This window comes from Sparus aurata, chromosome 21, assembly GCF_900880675.1.
Source record: "Sparus aurata chromosome 21, fSpaAur1.1, whole genome shotgun sequence".
Lineage (NCBI taxonomy): Eukaryota > Metazoa > Chordata > Actinopteri > Spariformes > Sparidae > Sparus > Sparus aurata.
Window position 1 is genome coordinate 23,352,335 of NC_044207.1, and position 17,059 is coordinate 23,369,393.

At 42.8% G+C, this 17,059-nt stretch overlaps 2 protein-coding genes across 10 annotated transcripts in view; one reads left to right on the forward strand and one right to left on the reverse strand.

Annotated features, from left to right (window-relative positions):
- The window catches only part of clcn2a (chloride channel, voltage-sensitive 2a), a 52,915-nt gene extending 48,642 nt beyond the window's left edge, over positions 1-4,273 (forward strand). For all 8 annotated transcript variants that reach the window (XM_030403381.1, XM_030403382.1, XM_030403376.1 and 5 more), the window contains one exon: positions 118-4,273. In XM_030403381.1, the coding sequence (XP_030259241.1) occupies positions 118-639 (522 nt within the window). In that variant the 3' untranslated portion in view covers positions 640-4,273. The remainder of the gene's footprint in view (positions 1-117) is intronic.
- Positions 4,274-7,447: 3,174 nt separating this feature from the next.
- fam131aa (family with sequence similarity 131 member Aa) lies at positions 7,448-15,444 on the reverse strand. 2 transcript variants are annotated; one of them, XM_030401668.1, is made up of 5 exons: positions 15,169-15,444; positions 10,440-10,551; positions 10,152-10,331; positions 8,579-8,713; positions 7,448-8,426 (listed from the first exon to the last, which is right to left on the reverse strand). In XM_030401668.1, exons 2-5 carry the CDS (start codon positions 10,528-10,530, stop codon positions 7,873-7,875), a joined length of 960 nt encoding a protein of 319 aa, XP_030257528.1. In that variant the 5' UTR covers positions 10,531-10,551; positions 15,169-15,444; the 3' UTR covers positions 7,448-7,872. The 2 variants fall into 2 exon arrangements, with proteins under 2 accessions (XP_030257528.1, XP_030257527.1); XM_030401667.1 differs by lacking the exon at positions 15,169-15,444 and adding an exon at positions 10,865-11,080.
- Positions 15,445-17,059: the final 1,615 nt, after the last annotated feature.

Consider the following 17,059-nt stretch of genomic DNA (forward strand, 5'->3'; position numbering starts at 1 on the left):
CTGATATGAGAATATTTTCTTTATACGATCATTAATCCATCCTTTTCATCTCTTTTTTTTCCCCACTTTCATCGGCTCTGCTCTTTTTCTTCCTGCTGGCTGTGGCTCTATCTCCAGCTGCGCAAGGCCATAGAGGGCTCAGTGACAGTGACCGGAGTTAAAGTGCGCCCTCCGTTGGCCAGTTTCCGTGACTGTGGGAACAGCACAAGTGTGTCCGAAGTAACAGAACTGCACAAGCTGTGCATCCGCCACAGGGGGCTCTCATTGCCACGGGAGCCCAACCCTCCCGACGTGGAGGAACAACCAGATCTCCAGTACAAAGAGATCCCCGTCAACTTTTCGGACACAACGAATTTGCAGCTGGAAACCAGCCCCGGCGACGCCACAAGTCCGTCGTCGGAGTTGGTGCTCCAAGAAAGCCCCTCGTTCACAGAGGACCAATCGGAGTTTACTTTTGACTGCAGCCCCTCCCACACTGAGGAGTCGGAGCTGGCCTGTGACTATGACCTCCCTGCCCAAACTCCTGAGCTGGACCAAACAATGGAGCAAGAAGAACAGGGGAGTCCGTCTCCCAACAAGGACCTATCAGAACCTGAGGGTGAGGGTAGCCCCGTCCACACTGAGGACCAATCAGAATGATCAGAGGGGATCCATACCGTCGCCTCATGAATGCTGACGTTTCTTACATTTGTAGAGGTCACTCTCACCTCCGAGTCCAGCCTAGATACCCGTGTTTCTAACGTTGTTGTGGCCTGAGTGAGCGAGTGAGAGTGTGACATTTAGTATCGTGTTACTGTGCAAATGCCTGGATAAAGTGTGTAGATAAAGGACGTTTTGTTTATGTGATATTTTTTTGTATTGTCAACAAATCCCATGAAAAGACAAAAACTCAACAATTGATTTGTCTCTTAACACTTTCCTCTCCTGTCTGAGGCTCATTCATTCCTGTTGGAGACCTAAACTTACTGATTTTACACGTCAGAGTCTTGGGAAGTAGTGCTGCATATTTAAACTATATGTTTAAAAATCTGGGGTTGTAGAGTTAGAAGGAATAGAGCATACCAGCCCTCGTCATCTCTGCTCGAGGCAGAGGGTGAGTTGCATTGTAGGTAATGTAGGCTCCAGGCTTTGACAGGTAAGGAAAAGTCATGGAATAAAAAAAGGTAGTGGAGTACTCAAAACAAAAAACCAAAACCAAAAAATAAATGTATAGCTTAAACAGGAAACGGGGATGGACGTTTGTGAAAAATGACGGATATGCTGCAACTTTGAGTTTCTACATTAACAATTTCCTTTATTTTGTTTCAGTGCTGTGCCTTCGGTCTGGTTAGCCTTTAGCACAAAAACACTTGGTAAGGGTTTGGAAAAGATCACATTTTGGTCATCAAAAAAATTGCTCAGTGTCCAGAGTTATCCTGAAAAACACCTTGTTTTGTTGCCAAAAACATGTCTGGAAACTGTCTTTAAGAATACCCAGTGGTTTCACACTTGCATATGTTGAAACACAGTCTCGAACATTGTTCAAAGGCTCCCGTATTAGACTTCACACCTTCCAATTGGTCCGGGGTGCAGCTATTTTTGTCGCACATGCACCCAAAAATCTGTCAAGTGCGACCTAACAGTTTAACTGGTCGCATCAGATTAAAATTTACCTCCTTAAAATATTTTTTTTTAACAAACATCAATTATTTGTTAAGAAATTAAAGGTGCAGTATGTAAGAATTGGCCACCTGTTCAATTCAAATAAACAGGAGTAGCATATTACCAGAGCAATCGCTAACTGCTGCTAACTGTTAGCTACTGTTGGCAAGGAAGCTCAGTTTAACGTGTAGCTAGCAGTCATGTTAGCTTGTTGGGATTGTTGGTGTTGTTCATTATTGGACTTTCACCTATTGAGGTAGAATGCAGCTAGGGGCTAGGTGATTAGCATGCTAACTTCAGTAGATATCCCTGTCACACGATACAAAAATGTCTTCGAAATCACATCAAAACTGTTGTTTCTTTACAGAATGTTGATAATTTTAGTTTAGTTTTAGAATGTTTTAAACTGAAATTCTTACATACCGCACCTTTATTTAAATTAAAATCTATAACTGGAACTCTGAATAAAAAAGCACCACTTTTAAAAGTTCTCTAAAAGCCTCTGCATCTTCTCCACCTCCTGATGTTAAAGTCAGGTCTTAAAAGTGTAATGTGAACGTGATATGACACATTTTGTAGAAACTTGACCTGCCAACGTTTTGATTTTCGCAACTGGGTTTGCTCAGTCGTCAGAGAAGGTGCAGGTGTTGATTACCTGAGCTGCAGGTCCTCCAAGGTCAAGACTGACCTTTAAAACGTAACCAGTTTTTTGAAATGATGTGGTTTAATCGAAATGTTGAGAGCAGCTATTAAATTGACCTTTTAGGTGAGATTATTTTAATCAATATATTTTCATTAAAAAAAACAGCTGGACACTGAAGGTTTTATCACTCGGACAAGAATAAAGAGTTTTGTTTGTGGGATATTCACCATGTAGTGCCCGAAATTCATTGTGATGAATGAACACATGTCACTCAAACAGGGTAAATTAGCTGGGACCACTTTCAGGCTATATTCAGGAACATGTCAACCAGTGCGACGATGTCGGATGTCATGTGTCTTAGTTTTTTTTCGAATACATTGCAGCATTCATGGGATTTGTTAACGATATAAAAAAATACAGAATATCACCAGCTTTATCTTTTAAATGTGTGTGTGTGTGTGTGTGTGTGTGTGTGTGTGTGTGTGATTGTGTGCGAGAGAGAGACAGACTTTTTGACACTTTCCTTGCCATGCTCAAATCCGATCCAGACTCTTTGACATAATTTGAGTCTATTTTTTATTTTTTTTTATTTTTGCCAAAAGAACATCCTGTAAACACGACTTCAAACATGACGAGGAGGGAAATAAGGCACACGGGGCAGAGTTAGGAGTGAATAACAGACGAGCAAGCACAGAAGAACAGAGGAAAGTATTCAAATGAGCACATTCCCGAGCAGCGGACTAACACATCCGAGGGGCCAGAAAAGACGCAGCGGTGTTGGTTACGTGTTGGCTGATATGCAATACATTTACAGTAATAATGCAGTAAAAGGTGATATAACAGCAACAGCGTCATCACTAGTTTGTCCGTGTCGTTATCAGTAGCCTTTCTATTTCCTTTGTTCTTTTTTCTTTTTTATATTTGACGACTGAATATTTGTGTCGGGTCATATCAGCCCCCCCCCAAAAAATCCCCCAAATAAACTGTTCACATGACGACAAAGGCAGCTTCCAAAGGTCCACCGAGTTTAGTACAGGGCTCCAAATAACGATGAAGCACATTGTAATTACCATGAGTATAATTTCCCCTGCACATGTAGCCTTGTTTGGCTTTTTGACAGGGGCCAACGTAGACGCGTCGTCCTCGCCACTTGAGCTCGCCTCTGCATTTTTCGTTGCTGTGTGAATTTACTGTGTTTAACGTGTTTCTAGCATGATAAAAGGAACAACACTTTGACGCTCAGAGTGAAATTAAACGGAGAGGATGCAGGAAGTTGTACAGAGCACACTAAGCACACACACACACACATATATATACACTTAAGCGCACACATGTATACGGCCTGTAGATATTCAATAACACCGTGATATGTTACACGTATCTTAATCCAGCCCGGCCTCTAATGCAACGTCGAGAAATGTAACTTCTGTCTGAAGCACAGTGATACCCCCCAAAACACCTGTCGTAGAGCAAAGTGTGTGTGTGTGTGAGTCCTTGTTACGACCTAAAGTATTTTTAGCTTCACGCAACGATTTTTGAGCCATATCTTCTTCAATCTTACGTGACGTCATCGCAGTTCTCTTTTTTCTTTTTTTCTTTTTTTTGGGTCCGTGTAAACATTTGTGCAACGATTTATTAGCGTCCTAACTTTTCCGTTCTGCATATAGAGTGTGAAGTAGTGCTCGCCATATAAGATAAACGTATAAGGAGTTAAATGTAGAGAGTGTATAAGCTAATTTGCAGCGTATCTAGTTAAGCAATAAGTCTGTAGTATCTCCCTTTATATGGCACTGGCCTGTATATGCTTTTGTACATATGAACATACACGGACGAGATCTGCGCACACGCTACTGTACATAGGAGAATTATGCATTTGAGATCCGACAGCCATTGTTATTTTTCAGAGAAACATGAAATTGTTTTTTGTACATGAGTGAATGATTAAAATTTAACAAAAGAACAAAAAACACCTTTAAAAAAAAACAACAAGTTGAGAAGTTGTGTTTCTTCCTTGCAGTGGTAAGAATTTCCACTCGGCCGCATATCATCATATTTGTCTGCGTTTTTAATCATCACTTCATTTATCTGATGAATTGAGTCACTAGTAACTTTAACCGCCCCATTTTACTCTCATTTTCAGGTTCATGCTTTTATTTACAGTGTCTGTAAAAAAAAAAAAAAAACCACAGGAAGTTGATCGTGGGGAATCTTCATTATCGGGATAATCGCGAATCAAGATATTCAACATCCTCTTGCTCGCTGACGTTCATCCTGTATTGGTTTCCTGTTTTATTTTGAAATGCCCGTCACCATGGCTGAACATGCAGTTACACATCGTGGTCACCTGCAAAAACAAGTCAGATCAGATGTGGGTAAATACTGTGGATTCCAAAGCAAAAGACGACAGGGAGATGAGATATCACCAATTATTTCTATCCTTTGTTTTTGCAGGGAGACCTGATTTATGATGAGTTAATGATTTGTTGAAGATTTTTACATTTAATTTTTTTAGTTTTTTTTTTCCCTAAAATCTGACACAATCAAAATACTTGAGTCCTAAAAAAATATGAGTTTAAAGTGATTACAAGTATAGTTTTTATGAAAACCCAAAAGTTTTAAGAATATTTGATGGATTATCAGAATAATATATCAATACTGTAAAATTTGGTTGGACGGGATAATCCTCACATGAAATTGTCATATTTTTCCATGCCTAGAAAATACTGCAGCACCTCTATTCACCCTCTGCCTGAACGCTGTCTCTTTAAGGACTCTCTCCCTAAAAGCCCAGCCTGCTCTGATTGGTCAGCCCTCACAGGCTTTTGACTGTATAGTTGTGACATCACAACCTCACTGAAGTCCTGATGGCGTCTGAAGTTTTATTTGCATTTCTCTGTGGTTTGAATGTTATATTTAGAGTATTTATACAGCACCTAGACATGGTCTATAATAAAATACGGGACCTTTAGTACAAAACGTATCAACTAAAAGGATGTATTATTATAGATTAAATGGTAACTCCACGAATTCTACACATTAAAGTGTGTTTAAAGGTCTTTTACTGCATAATGTGATATAAAGTGGTATAAAATATTTTGTGGCTCCAGAAGAAGCTACATGTAATCTGATAAATAGCCTCCAGTGATGTCATTCAGTCGTTAAGTTGCATTGTGGGTAATGCCGGCTCCAGGTTTGGAGAAGGAAGGTGAATGTGTGGAATATAAAAGGTGATATCTCTGGTTCTGATGTACCCGCGGGTTTCCTGATTACCGACGACGCGGCTGCCTCTCGGTGGAACTGGTGTAAGTAACGAGGTATCGTGATAACTGACCGGCAGCACTTTCAAGGCTTCAGAAGCTTAGACTAAGTGGGCTAAGCAATAATTATAGTCTCAGTAGTATTAACTTGATAAAGTCACTAACCTAGATCTTCATGAGTGAATGATACGCTGCGCCAATCACGCCAGGAAACAGGATTACTGCTTGTCATCATGGAAAACGTCTGTTGGGGTTAAGTGACAGGACGCTAGGGCTGTAGCGATACACTAATCTCACGATACGATATTCAGCTCACGATATGATATATATTACGATATTCAGCCAACAATACGATTCGATACACTTACATCATTTTCTGAAAGATTTTAAAAGGGACAATGTGATTTTGGTGACATCTTGTGAGTGAATACGACAATACAACCATTGAATTAATTGTAGGGCTGGGTATCACCAGGTACCTCGCGATACGATACCATCACAATATTTTGCCCTCGATAACGATAATATCACGATACAGCGATTCTGCGATAATCGACATATTGCAAGAAATTTTATCCACGATACATCACGATATCTGTGTCACTGAAGAAATTCAGAATTTATTGACTGCACTGAATCCATTTCACAGGAATTACAAAACATTGTCAATCAATGTCACATGAATGACAGCGAAGTAAGCAAAGAGTATATTGCACAGTGTCTCTTCTTAACACACACACTGACTACAACTATCATTAAATATCTATATGTGTGGGTTTCAGAGCTACTTAAACCATTTTTAAAATTTTATTTGGTTATATACCTATGTTTGAATAAAGATAAATCTGTCCTCCGAAGAGGGGTGGTGGTGGTGGGCCAAAAAAAAAACAAAAAAACATTTTTTTTTTTTTTATTTTTTTTTACATTTTTAAATATCGATATTTGGCACCAGTGTATCGATAACGTACCTCAAGATGAAATATCGCGATATATCGTAGTATCGATATTTTGGCACACCCCTACAGGACGCATTGCAAATCGCGTAAACATTTGCACAAGGTATCATGGGGGTTAAAAATAAGGTGGCTAGATGTGAAATTTAGTTTTTATACTGTCACAAAATACCTTTCATGGGAAGGCATTTGGGGAATCTTAAATAAGATAGTGGCTTTTATCATTTTACTCTCACTCAACTTCATCATCCCACAATGTTTTATAATCCTGTTGTTGTATTTGCAGCCTCTTTTTAAACCGTGCCTCTTCATCTGTGTTGATTTTAGCCGTCGTATGTTCTTGTTTCTTTTTTCATTTTCTGTGAAGCACTTTGTTACCTTATTTAGAAAAGTGCTATATCAATAAAGTTTTTTTTAAATATATCACTATTGGATTGTGGGTCAAACAGTGTTATGGAGTGTAATGCTTTCCAAAACGTGGTGCCTATGTTACCCACAATGCAACTACATTATAACATGCAGCCACAAAAGACTTTATACTCCTTTTTTTCCACATGTGTAGTGGTACTCACCAACACCTGTAAATACACGTTCATGTGTTAAACAGGTGCAGTTACCTTTGGAGCTACAGAACAGCATATAAAGTATTTAAAATTAGCTCCAACTTTAACAGCTCCGACATTAAAATCACACATGCCATAATCCACCAAATTACAGATTATGATCCGCGAAAATGATGTTGGCCTACATTATTCTGAAATGGGTCATTCTGCAATATCAGTGCTTTACTTTGAGTGTATTAAGTATGTTTTAATGCTTCTGTTCTTTACTCTGCACTGCGGTACTGATAGGTTCACTTGAGGAAATGATCTTAGTACTTCTTCCACTGCTGCTTCCTGTGTGTTCAGTTTGTGTTTGTTGAGGAGAGAAACAAAAAAGTCACAGAGTCCTCCTTCAAAAAAAAAACACAACTCATGTTTATCTATGCAGGACATTCAGACACTCAGTATCAAACATAGCCCAACCCACATGACACAGCATGACCCAGGAAAAAACAACACTACAAAATATCCATAGAAAACTGACGCAATAGCAACACATGACTCTTCACACAAATGTACAAAACTCAGTTGGAACAACAGTTTTACATTCTGGTTGAACTCTCCGATATATATATACATATACTGTTTACAGCAGCGAGAAACGGTGGACGAGGTCAGTGCATGAAAGGCCCGGAGGAGGAGAGGACAGAAGGCAGCGAGTGGAGAGGGTCAGAGGAAAGGAGGCGGGGAAGAAGAGGAGGAGGTGGAGAGAGGTCAACAGTGAAAGCGGAACAGATCGTGTCAATCAACACAGAGACATAAAGATGGACGTCACATCACATCAAGAACTCCTTCCCCTCCTTCTCCTCCTCCTCTTCTTCATCCCTCTCCTCCTCCTCCTCGTCGAAGGACGCCACTCCAGAGGAGGTGCGGTCAGAAGAGAAGAAGCTTCTGCAGTGCCACACTCGGACCTCGTGGAACACGCTGCCGTCCTCCTCCTCGTCCTCCTCCTCATCCTCCCCAGGAGACTCGGAGGTGGAGTAGCAGGAGTCGAACCTGCTGCTCCTGCTTCGAGGCCTCCACTCGGGCTTGAGGTGGATGTAGACCTCGCTGCTCTGCTCCTGTGAAGTAATATGCTGCTTCTCGTGACCACCCAGACTCTTTTCCTCCTCCTCCTCCTCCAGGAAGGGGCTCATGCAGTCGCTGGGTAAAGTAGGTGAATTGGTCTGGGATGAATGTGGGTCATTATGAGACGCAGATCTACCACAGAGCTGGCGGCTGCTGCTGCTGCTGCTGCTGGAGCCCAGGGGACTGTCAGGGGGCGGAGCCTCACTGCCATCAACTTCAGGCTGACATGGCGGTCCTGTGATAGGATTGGTTGTGGCGGTGTCTGAGGGAGGAGCAAAAAGTCAGAACACCTGGGGATGAATGGATGGATAGTGGGGGGAGGGGGAGGGAAGATGAGGCATTCTGTCAGTGATGATGCAGGAATGAAGAGTGGAATGAGATGAAAATGATCAAAATGGCGGCGACCGTGGCTACCTGAGCTCTGGATGGAGGTGAGAGGCTGTCCGTTGGCGTGGGATTCTTCGTTGTTGAAGTCCTCCACGTCGTCATCATCCACAGACGCCCAGGCGCGCAGCTTTGCCTCAGCGATGGCAAACTGCTCGGCCACTCCTGGCAGGAACACAGGTCAAATTAATTAATTAATGCAGAAACTTTGTCGGGCTTGTGACCCTTTCAAATGAAGACATGACTGAATGTGTGAAACTGACAATTTAGAAAAAGAAAAGATCACAGTGGAGTCTGAAAATAAGCACTAATCCTGCAGTAGAAAAGTGTCTTTTCTGCTTTTGCATCCTGCTAATCATCTCTGGATGCCTCAGACTCGTCCTGTGACTCATTAAAGGGGGTGGGGCAGCGCTAATTAAAGGTTCACTATGCAACTTTTTTTTCCAAGGTGACCCTATTGTGCTTTTTCTGTGTCTTCACTCTCCTTCAGTATAAAAACTCAAAGTCCGCACCAACAGAAGCTCCTCTCTCCCACAGAAAACACTGCTCCTAAAACGCCTCATCAGTAGTCCCGCCTGTAACTCTGTGACTTCATGACATCACATTACGTCATCAGGTCACATATTTTTGCCTTGCTGCTAGTTTGGCACGTAAGAATTGATCTAGCATCGTTGCCATGTTCTACTGGCTCAGACGCGTGCGAGCTGACCAATCAGAGCACACAGGGTGTACAGGAGGGGGGGGGGGTCTTAAAGGGACAGGAGCTAAAACAGAGCGAGGGGAACACAGCTGCAGCACTGAGTTGTGGTTTTGATTATGTTGGGCTTTTGTTTCCATGCGTCCCTTTCAATCAGTTTTAGGAACAGCCTAGTATGTTCTAATCAATAGCGTTGTCTAAAAAATATGGAAATATCTAGAAAATAGGGAAAAATCGCTCATCACAATAATGAGAGCTCAAAGTCAGACACTTAAGTTGCTCATTTTTTCTGACTAGCAGTCCAAAATGTGACAAAATTCTGTTTTATTTTCTTAAAAAGTGACTCACAAGATTCACTGAGTATCACAATAGCTGACGTCGATATTTAATCAGCTTCTCCTGCTCTGTTCGCCTCTTAAATGCAGGATAAAGTGTTTTACTTTGGAGAATTGATCAAGATGCTAAGAAAAAGATACAAGAGAGAGTTAATACAGGATGCACACTCACTATGAACCCCACTCTCTCTCCCTCTACCTCTCCCTCTCCCTCCGTCTTGATCAAACTGTGCCGATGTCCCCGGCGCCAGAAAAAGGATGAGTCACAGCAAAACAACAGGAGCCGTTGTACCGTTGGTGGGCAGTGAAGTGTTCTGGGAGAGTGTCTAATAGGCCACCATCTGCTGCCAAGACAAGCTGTCACCCAAGAGACAGCGCGGTGGGCGTGGCGGACCCGCCGACATACAGGAGTTTTAGGGGGATTAGGTGTATGACAGAAGGTGGGAGCCTGTCAGGAGATGATGCTGCAGCTAAAGCGACTCAGTGAAGAGACGGCCAAACAACCAAGTGACAGCAGGTTGTGAAAAAATAAGATTCAAAACGTGTCATTATGGGTCACAGGGATGAGTACCTGCAGCGAACCGGGCCTCCTTCTCTCCTTCAGTCAGGTGGCAGTAGGAGCTGAGGTGGGTGTGAACCGGCGGCGGGTTGGCAGGCTTGGGCCAACCTTTCCACTCGATGAGGTGGGCGACCCGGCCTTGAGCCAGGGAGGTGGGCTTGGTCACATGGTCCCTCACTGCCTGAGAGATACCTGGAAACACAGAGAAAGAGAGAGAGAGAGAGAGGGAGGGGTCAGAGTTAGGGCGCGAAATTCAAAATCTGAGTGTAAAAACGGAGAAAGTTCCAAAAAATAAATCACCATTTAAGGAGGATCTGGCGAGTGCTGCGAACTCATGGATGCCGACACTTTTCCTGGAGTCTGCTGGAGATTTTCCCGACTTTGGAATCATTTCACTCTCCTCGAATTTCACCTGCAACACAGACAGAGAGAGAGAGAAGGAGAGAGAGAGAGTTTAAATTAGAATAAATAAAACATCAACTAAGCAGTGTGTTCTGTGTGTCCCATCCAGCAGTAGTAGTCGGCTATTTCAATGTTTTTTTTTTTCCCAAAGTGCAGCAAATGTTTACTCTGCCAATATTTACACTGCGAGAGACATTCTAATAGTGTTCTAAATGAAAAAAGCTCAAAATCAAATATGAATCACGGGACAAACACGCCGACAAACGCGCAGCTCTGTCATCTGTGCCAAAAAAAAAAAAGAAAACCCCAACAAAAGAACCTACCTCTTCCTCCCTCTGTCTCTCCCTTCTCTCCCTACTCCTCGACCTCAGCCTCATCGTGGACAGAGTGCAGAGATGTTGTCACGGCGCAGCAGAGCAACACAACTACAAGTCGCAGCCTGGGCTCGCTTGTTTAAAACCGCCGGGGCAGACAAGCAAACAGCCATGCCCTACATTTACCGCACAGATGCCAAAGCCACGGTAAGCCGGCGAAACCGGTTTGTATGGCCGGGGGGTTTTAAAGACAGCGTTGACCGTCTCCATGCAACCGGGCAAACATATGGCCTGTGACCAGATTTCCGGTAAGCAGCTCCGAGCCACGGCCTGCTCACCCCAAAGCTGCTGATCCCTATTAAAAAAAAGAAGTGATAGTGCCACCTAACTATAACGGCATGTCCGGGAGAAATGAACGCACACATAGTGGATCTGGTGGCTCAGATGAATGTGTGCAGGCTCTGCATGGCAGCCGCTGGGAAAATGTCTCCTTTTTTCAGAGGCAGGAGAGTGTTTCAACCAGCAGGAGACGTGTTGCCAGATCACAGATCACAACACGTGCATGACAGATATCCTTAAGCAGATTGGCTCCCAGAGCAGCTAAGACAGAAGTGTTAAAGGCTTATTGGAGTCAAAGATGACAGTGAATGTTTTACACTGACAGATTTGAGAAAATGTGGCAACTACGGCTGCGACCGATGATGATGTTTCTCGATTAATCGATTCGTCGTTTTGTCTAAAAGAAGCTGATGCTGCTTTTACTTATTCATTGTTTTTTTTATCAGCTTTAATCTAGTTGTCTTCGTTTTACATTCTGATTCCAGTTACATGTCAGAAAATCTCCTTCAGTGTTTTCACAATGCCCTCAGGCGACGTCCTGAATTGCCTTTTGTCCACAAAACGAAAACATTCAGTCTACTGTCACGGAGGAGATGGCTCAGAGTCCAGTGTGACTAAATATTTTCACTGGTCGTAGCAGTAAATTCAGCAGGTCCCATTAAACAAAAACAGAAACAGAAACAGAAAAGGTAACCTGTCAAAAATAATTTGGAGGTTATTACAGTTTCTTCGTGCATGTGCTGTGCTTTAAATAAAGAGAAATTTGACACATATTTGAATAAAATAAATCAAATTAAAAACATTATTATTATCATTGAATACACCTAAAGTTTGATGTGCTGGTGCATCTAAATGTTAAAGTTAGAGAGTGAAGAAACCAGAAAAGATTCACATTTAAGAAGCATTAATTAAACCAGGAACTAAATTATCAAAAAAATAAATAAAAAAATTGGCCATTAATTCAATAGTTTAAAGCTCATCGATTAAATGTTGGTGCTCTGGTGGCGTTTTCACTTGAACTACACAGAATCTCAGCTTTGAATCTCCTCGGATGTCACGTCACTGTCATTATTTCCTGACACGCGCATCAATTCGTCTTTTATTCTTTGTCTCCTATTAGTTTAACTACCCATATTTGATTGCTGTCTTGGTGAGCGTGAGTCTCTAAATCCATTTTTAATTCCCTGCATTTCCCAACCACCGTTGAAGCACTTCAAATTGTATTTTAATTAGTTTGAAAGGTGCAACATAAATCAGGTTTGACTGATTTTCATATTGAATTCTTAAGCAACCCGTTGTGTTCGGTGATTTATAAGTTTTCTCTCCCACCAGGGGCGTCGCTAGGAGTGCAAAACATCCAGGGCTATAGCCCTACAGAAAGACTCTCTTCTGTCACTATATGCCTACTGAGCAATGTTTACATTAAAGATATTATAGCTGTAATAAGACCTGTGCTGTGTGCATAGGCTATTAGAGCAGGTAGAGGATTCCCTATTATAATTTCTTGGCTTCATTGTCTATCTGCATCAGGCCTACAGGAGGCTTTATAGGGTATTAAGAGAACAAAATCATCATTTAACATAAGTATTAAGTATTATGTTTTTTCCCTAAAGAACCTCCGTATATCCAGAATAACTAACTACTATAAATGCTGCAGTGGTACTAAACAGTAGGCTCTCGACGGGCTCTGGTAAAATCAGTGACGCATAGAGGGGGAGAGAATAACACTGATGTTGAATTTGCAACAAACGAGCACTGCTGACGTCCCTCATGCTCAGCGCTGATCAACACTGCGGCACACATGTTCAGCATGAGGAGCTCTGCTGGGCTCCCTCCTGAGGCTCCACCGACAGCTCACCTCCTTAGATCGTGTCTAAAAAAGAATTTAAAAAATAAGGCTCGCTTTGACTTTGAGCTATAGAACGACTGCAGGCGGTCTTAGAGGTGAAGATCATGTCGGGTCGGATACCAGTTAGCAGCATTTGTTACATTAGTGGTCAAATGTGTCTTTAAATTCTGCCAAACACTGATTTTTTTTCCTCTTCTGTCTCTCTTGACTGGTAATTTTATTCAAAATCACAAAAATCACAATCTAATCAATATCAATAATCAAGCAGGAAAACTTATTTTCCTCTTCTCTCTCTTGTTAATCGTCTCTTGACCGCTCAGATTTGTTTCTCGTGACCCAGCAGAGGGGTCACGACCCAGAGGTCAGGAGCCGCAGCTGTGGACGGTATATATGTAGGTCACACATGGCGGTCATTTGGTCCAGCTCATCTGTCGAGGCAGGTTTTTTTTTGGTTTAAAGATCAGTCAGTAGATGAGTCAACAGAGGACAGCAACAGTTTTGATAAATGATTAATGGGTTTTAGTCATTTATCGAGCCAGAATGCAACATTTTAACCTCCGGCCTCAAACTTTTTTTTTTTTTTTTCTGAGCAAATATCTTGAACACAACGAGTCATTTGCAGTCATCCCTCGGAAAAAACGTGTATGTTTCTGAATGATGTCTAGGAGAAGGATTGATGGATTAATTAAAGGGTAAATTAAGCGTAAAAAAAAAAAGGTAGCAGGAAATGATCTTCTTCACCCTCAACGCTGACAGGAAGTCAGGATAAGTTTCATAGGCCACAAAACATTTTTGCAGCTTCATAGCAAAACAGTGCTGCAGCGTTCTGCCGCACAGCTGAAGCAGATGGGGACTTGTTTTAAAACGTAAAAAAAAACTAAACATAAAGCCCCGAAGCCCTCGAGATCCCAAATTGATTTGAAAAGACGTTATTCAAACACTATTTCAAGCCGAAGTCTTCACTGTAGCCGCTACGCTAAAAGCGTCCGCGTGCACCACACCATGTAAATAACGGCTTTTTGGGATCTCGTGGCTTCGGGAGACTTGGATCACAACAGGTCAAAAAGTACGGAGTCATTTCTTTGTCCCCATCTACTTCAGAACACTTGCAGGACCATTCTGCCGTGAAGCTCGAGAATTTTTTTCTGAACTGAGACACCTCACCAGACTTTTTTCATTGTGAGCAGACAATGCCCTGCTGGAAAAACCAGCATAGACCAGCATCAAAACCAGCACTCACCAGCAAGACCAGCATATGTTGTGTTTTGGTGCTGGTCTATGCTGTTTTTTTTCCAGCAGGGTGAGTGAATTTCCAATTTTGGGGCGAACTCATCCTTTAACAGCGAAAACAATCATCTACCTGGTTGTTTAATTCGCCCTCCTCTGTTTCATAACCCTGCACCTGTTCATGATTTGACCTCTCTGAAGCTGTAAATCTGTGTGATGTTGCTTTTCTTTAAAAAAAAAAAACCCTCTTCTCTCCACCGTGCTGATCAGCTGATCACCACCCTCCTCCTCCTCCTCCTCTGCTGCAGCTCACACACGCTGCTTAATTGGCCTCCATCCTGATCAACAACACGTGCTGGCGGCAGCAGATTATTATGAAGTTGCCGGAGGTGTCTGAATGATTCTGTCCGCTCCCTCCCTGCAGAGGATATCAGCCTCCACGGGACCAACAAGTGGGGTCGGGTGGTGTGTGACCGCAGCCTGTGTGAGCGCAGGGAAGGCTGCAGTGCTGATGTGGTTTTTTTTTTTTTGTTGTTGTTTTTTGTTTTTCTGAAGGTGATTTTTTTTTTTTTTTTTTTCTGAGGCGACACATCACCCCGCCATTGATGATGTGTGCAGGCCTGTATCCTGCAATTATTATGGGTGGTGGGGAGGTGGAGGGGATACGGCGCGGATGCTGCAGCGGGTTTCCTGGCAACCCTTCTGGGGTCTCCATCTGCATCTTGCATCCCAACAGCTCCATCCATCTCTCCATCCATCCATCCCTCCATCCATCCCTCCCTGCAGCGGGTAAACACCAGCAGCTCCCTGCCCTCTGTGCGCACCCTCGGCTCCAACCAGGCTTGTTTTCTCCCCCCTTCCTCCTCCTCCTCCTTCCTCCTCCTCTCTCGGTACCTACCTGGATGTCGGACCGCGGCGGCTCATCATAATGCGCTTAATTGTCTCCAATCCGATCAACAGATGACACCGCGCCGTTCGTCCTCCCGCCGCAGCTTCTGCAGGGGATCGTTAAAGCCACGCAGTCGGTGGAAACACGCTCCCAACTCCAGCATCAGGTCTCCGGATCAGACGCACCATTTGTTGCTCGGCGGACGGGTTTCACACGGGCTGTCCAAATGTCTCCCGATGGCGAGCGTCATCAACGCAAGGCGGTGTCACATCCACCCTCCTCCTCCTCCTCCTCCTCCTCACGCAGCCAAGATCAGGACACAGTAACCTGCAGCAGCTCTCCTCACAAAGCACTGCAGCTCATTTTTTGTTTTATTTTTAAATTCTTCTTTTACTCTGTTTTAATTTGCGGTCACTGTGAGCACGTTCAACAGGCAGGACGCACACGGAGGGTTCACGCGTGGAGATCTCCTGTCAGTCTGATGTGAAGGAAACACAAAGCAAACACCCCTTTAAAAAAAAAATCATGTTGTGATGACAAGAGAGAGACATGAGGATAATCTGACCTCGCCTGTGTTTTGTTGCTGACACATTATAACACAGCAGCAATAACAGAGAAACACAGGACAGCTCAGAAAAGCCCCACATTCACCGTGACTGCTGATTTGTTTCAGGCACAGATACGTTTTAGGTAACGTCCCCTTGTTTTTATATGTAGGCTAGCTCAGTGGGTAGAGCTTGTTGACTGGTGATCAGAAGATCACTGGTTCGAATCCCGGCTCCCCAGGGCGGGACTGAGCTACATGTCGAAGTATCCTTGAGCAAGATACTGAACCCCAAAGTTGCTCCTGATGTGCAGTTGGCACCTTGTGTGAAGGCAGCCACTGCCATCAGTAAGGGTCCTGCGATGTAAGGGTCCTAAGGGTCCTAAGGGTCCTGCGATGAGCTGGCGACTCATTCAGGGTGAACCCTGGCCTACGCCCCTAGAATGAAACTGGATTTGGCCCCAGTAAGCCCCGCAACCCCTTAGGGGGGAAAAGCGGCAACATCCCGCCACCCTCACGGAGAAGCGGAAAAAAGAAAACGGAACGGAAAAAAAAAAAAAAAACGGTCTGACAGTATAATGCAGTTGTGAACAGATCTGAGCCTGTTAAGTGTTTATTAACGCAGCAAACAACCCAAAAGACTTAACAAGAGGGAAGTTATTGTGTTAAAATGCCACTTAAATGAATCGGTTCCGATATTCAGCATTTTTCTAATTATTGGAATCAGTTTTGATTTTCATCCTGTTGCTGAAAATATAAACTGACTTTAACATGTTTAACTTTGGATTAGATGCAACATGCGATCTGCAAAATAACTGCTAAAGTTATTTCATTTAGTAAATGTAGTAGAGTAAAAAAAAACACTACAATATTGCTTCAGGCTCGTGGTGGACTGGAAGCTTAAAACAGCCGAAAATAAGTACCTTTAAATTGTACTTGATTACTGTACTTGAGTAAATGTACTTAGTTACATTCCATCCCTGACGTACAGTGAAGTATTTCTGTATTATGACAGCATCTGAGTTTTAATATTTTGTCGTTCATTCTTTGTTTGCGCCCAGCAGCCGGTTAACAAAGTGTCACAGTTAGTTACAAATACAGTAATAAGTACTTGTATCTGCTCACAACTGCATTATATTGTGTAGTAAACCATTTATTAATCATTGATATGCTTCTTATAAAGGCGAAACAAGGTGAATGTTACGTAATGTTATAAGTTGATTAATGGTCTCAGTGATCATTGGATTATTTTAAGTCATTTATGGAGCAAAGACATGCCAAATATGAGGCTTTTCTTATGTTTAAACTCTGTATATTGAATGTCTTCGCTTTTTGGACAAAAAATCTGAAGTCGTC

Bases quoted from the DNA above. Each gene is read 5' to 3' on its own strand.
- fam131aa (XM_030401667.1), bottom strand. From the start codon at position 10,918: ATGAGGCTGAGGTCGAGGAGTAGGGAGAGAAGGGAGAGACAGAGGGAG. The intron at 10,552-10,864 runs GTAGGTTCTTTT...TCTGTGTTGCAG, and splicing joins AGAGACAGAGGGAGGAAGAG to GTGAAATTCGAGGAGAGTGA. The intron at 8,427-8,578 runs GTAGCCACGGTC...CTCCTCCCTCAG, and splicing joins CACCTCCATCCAGAGCTCAG to ACACCGCCACAACCAATCCT.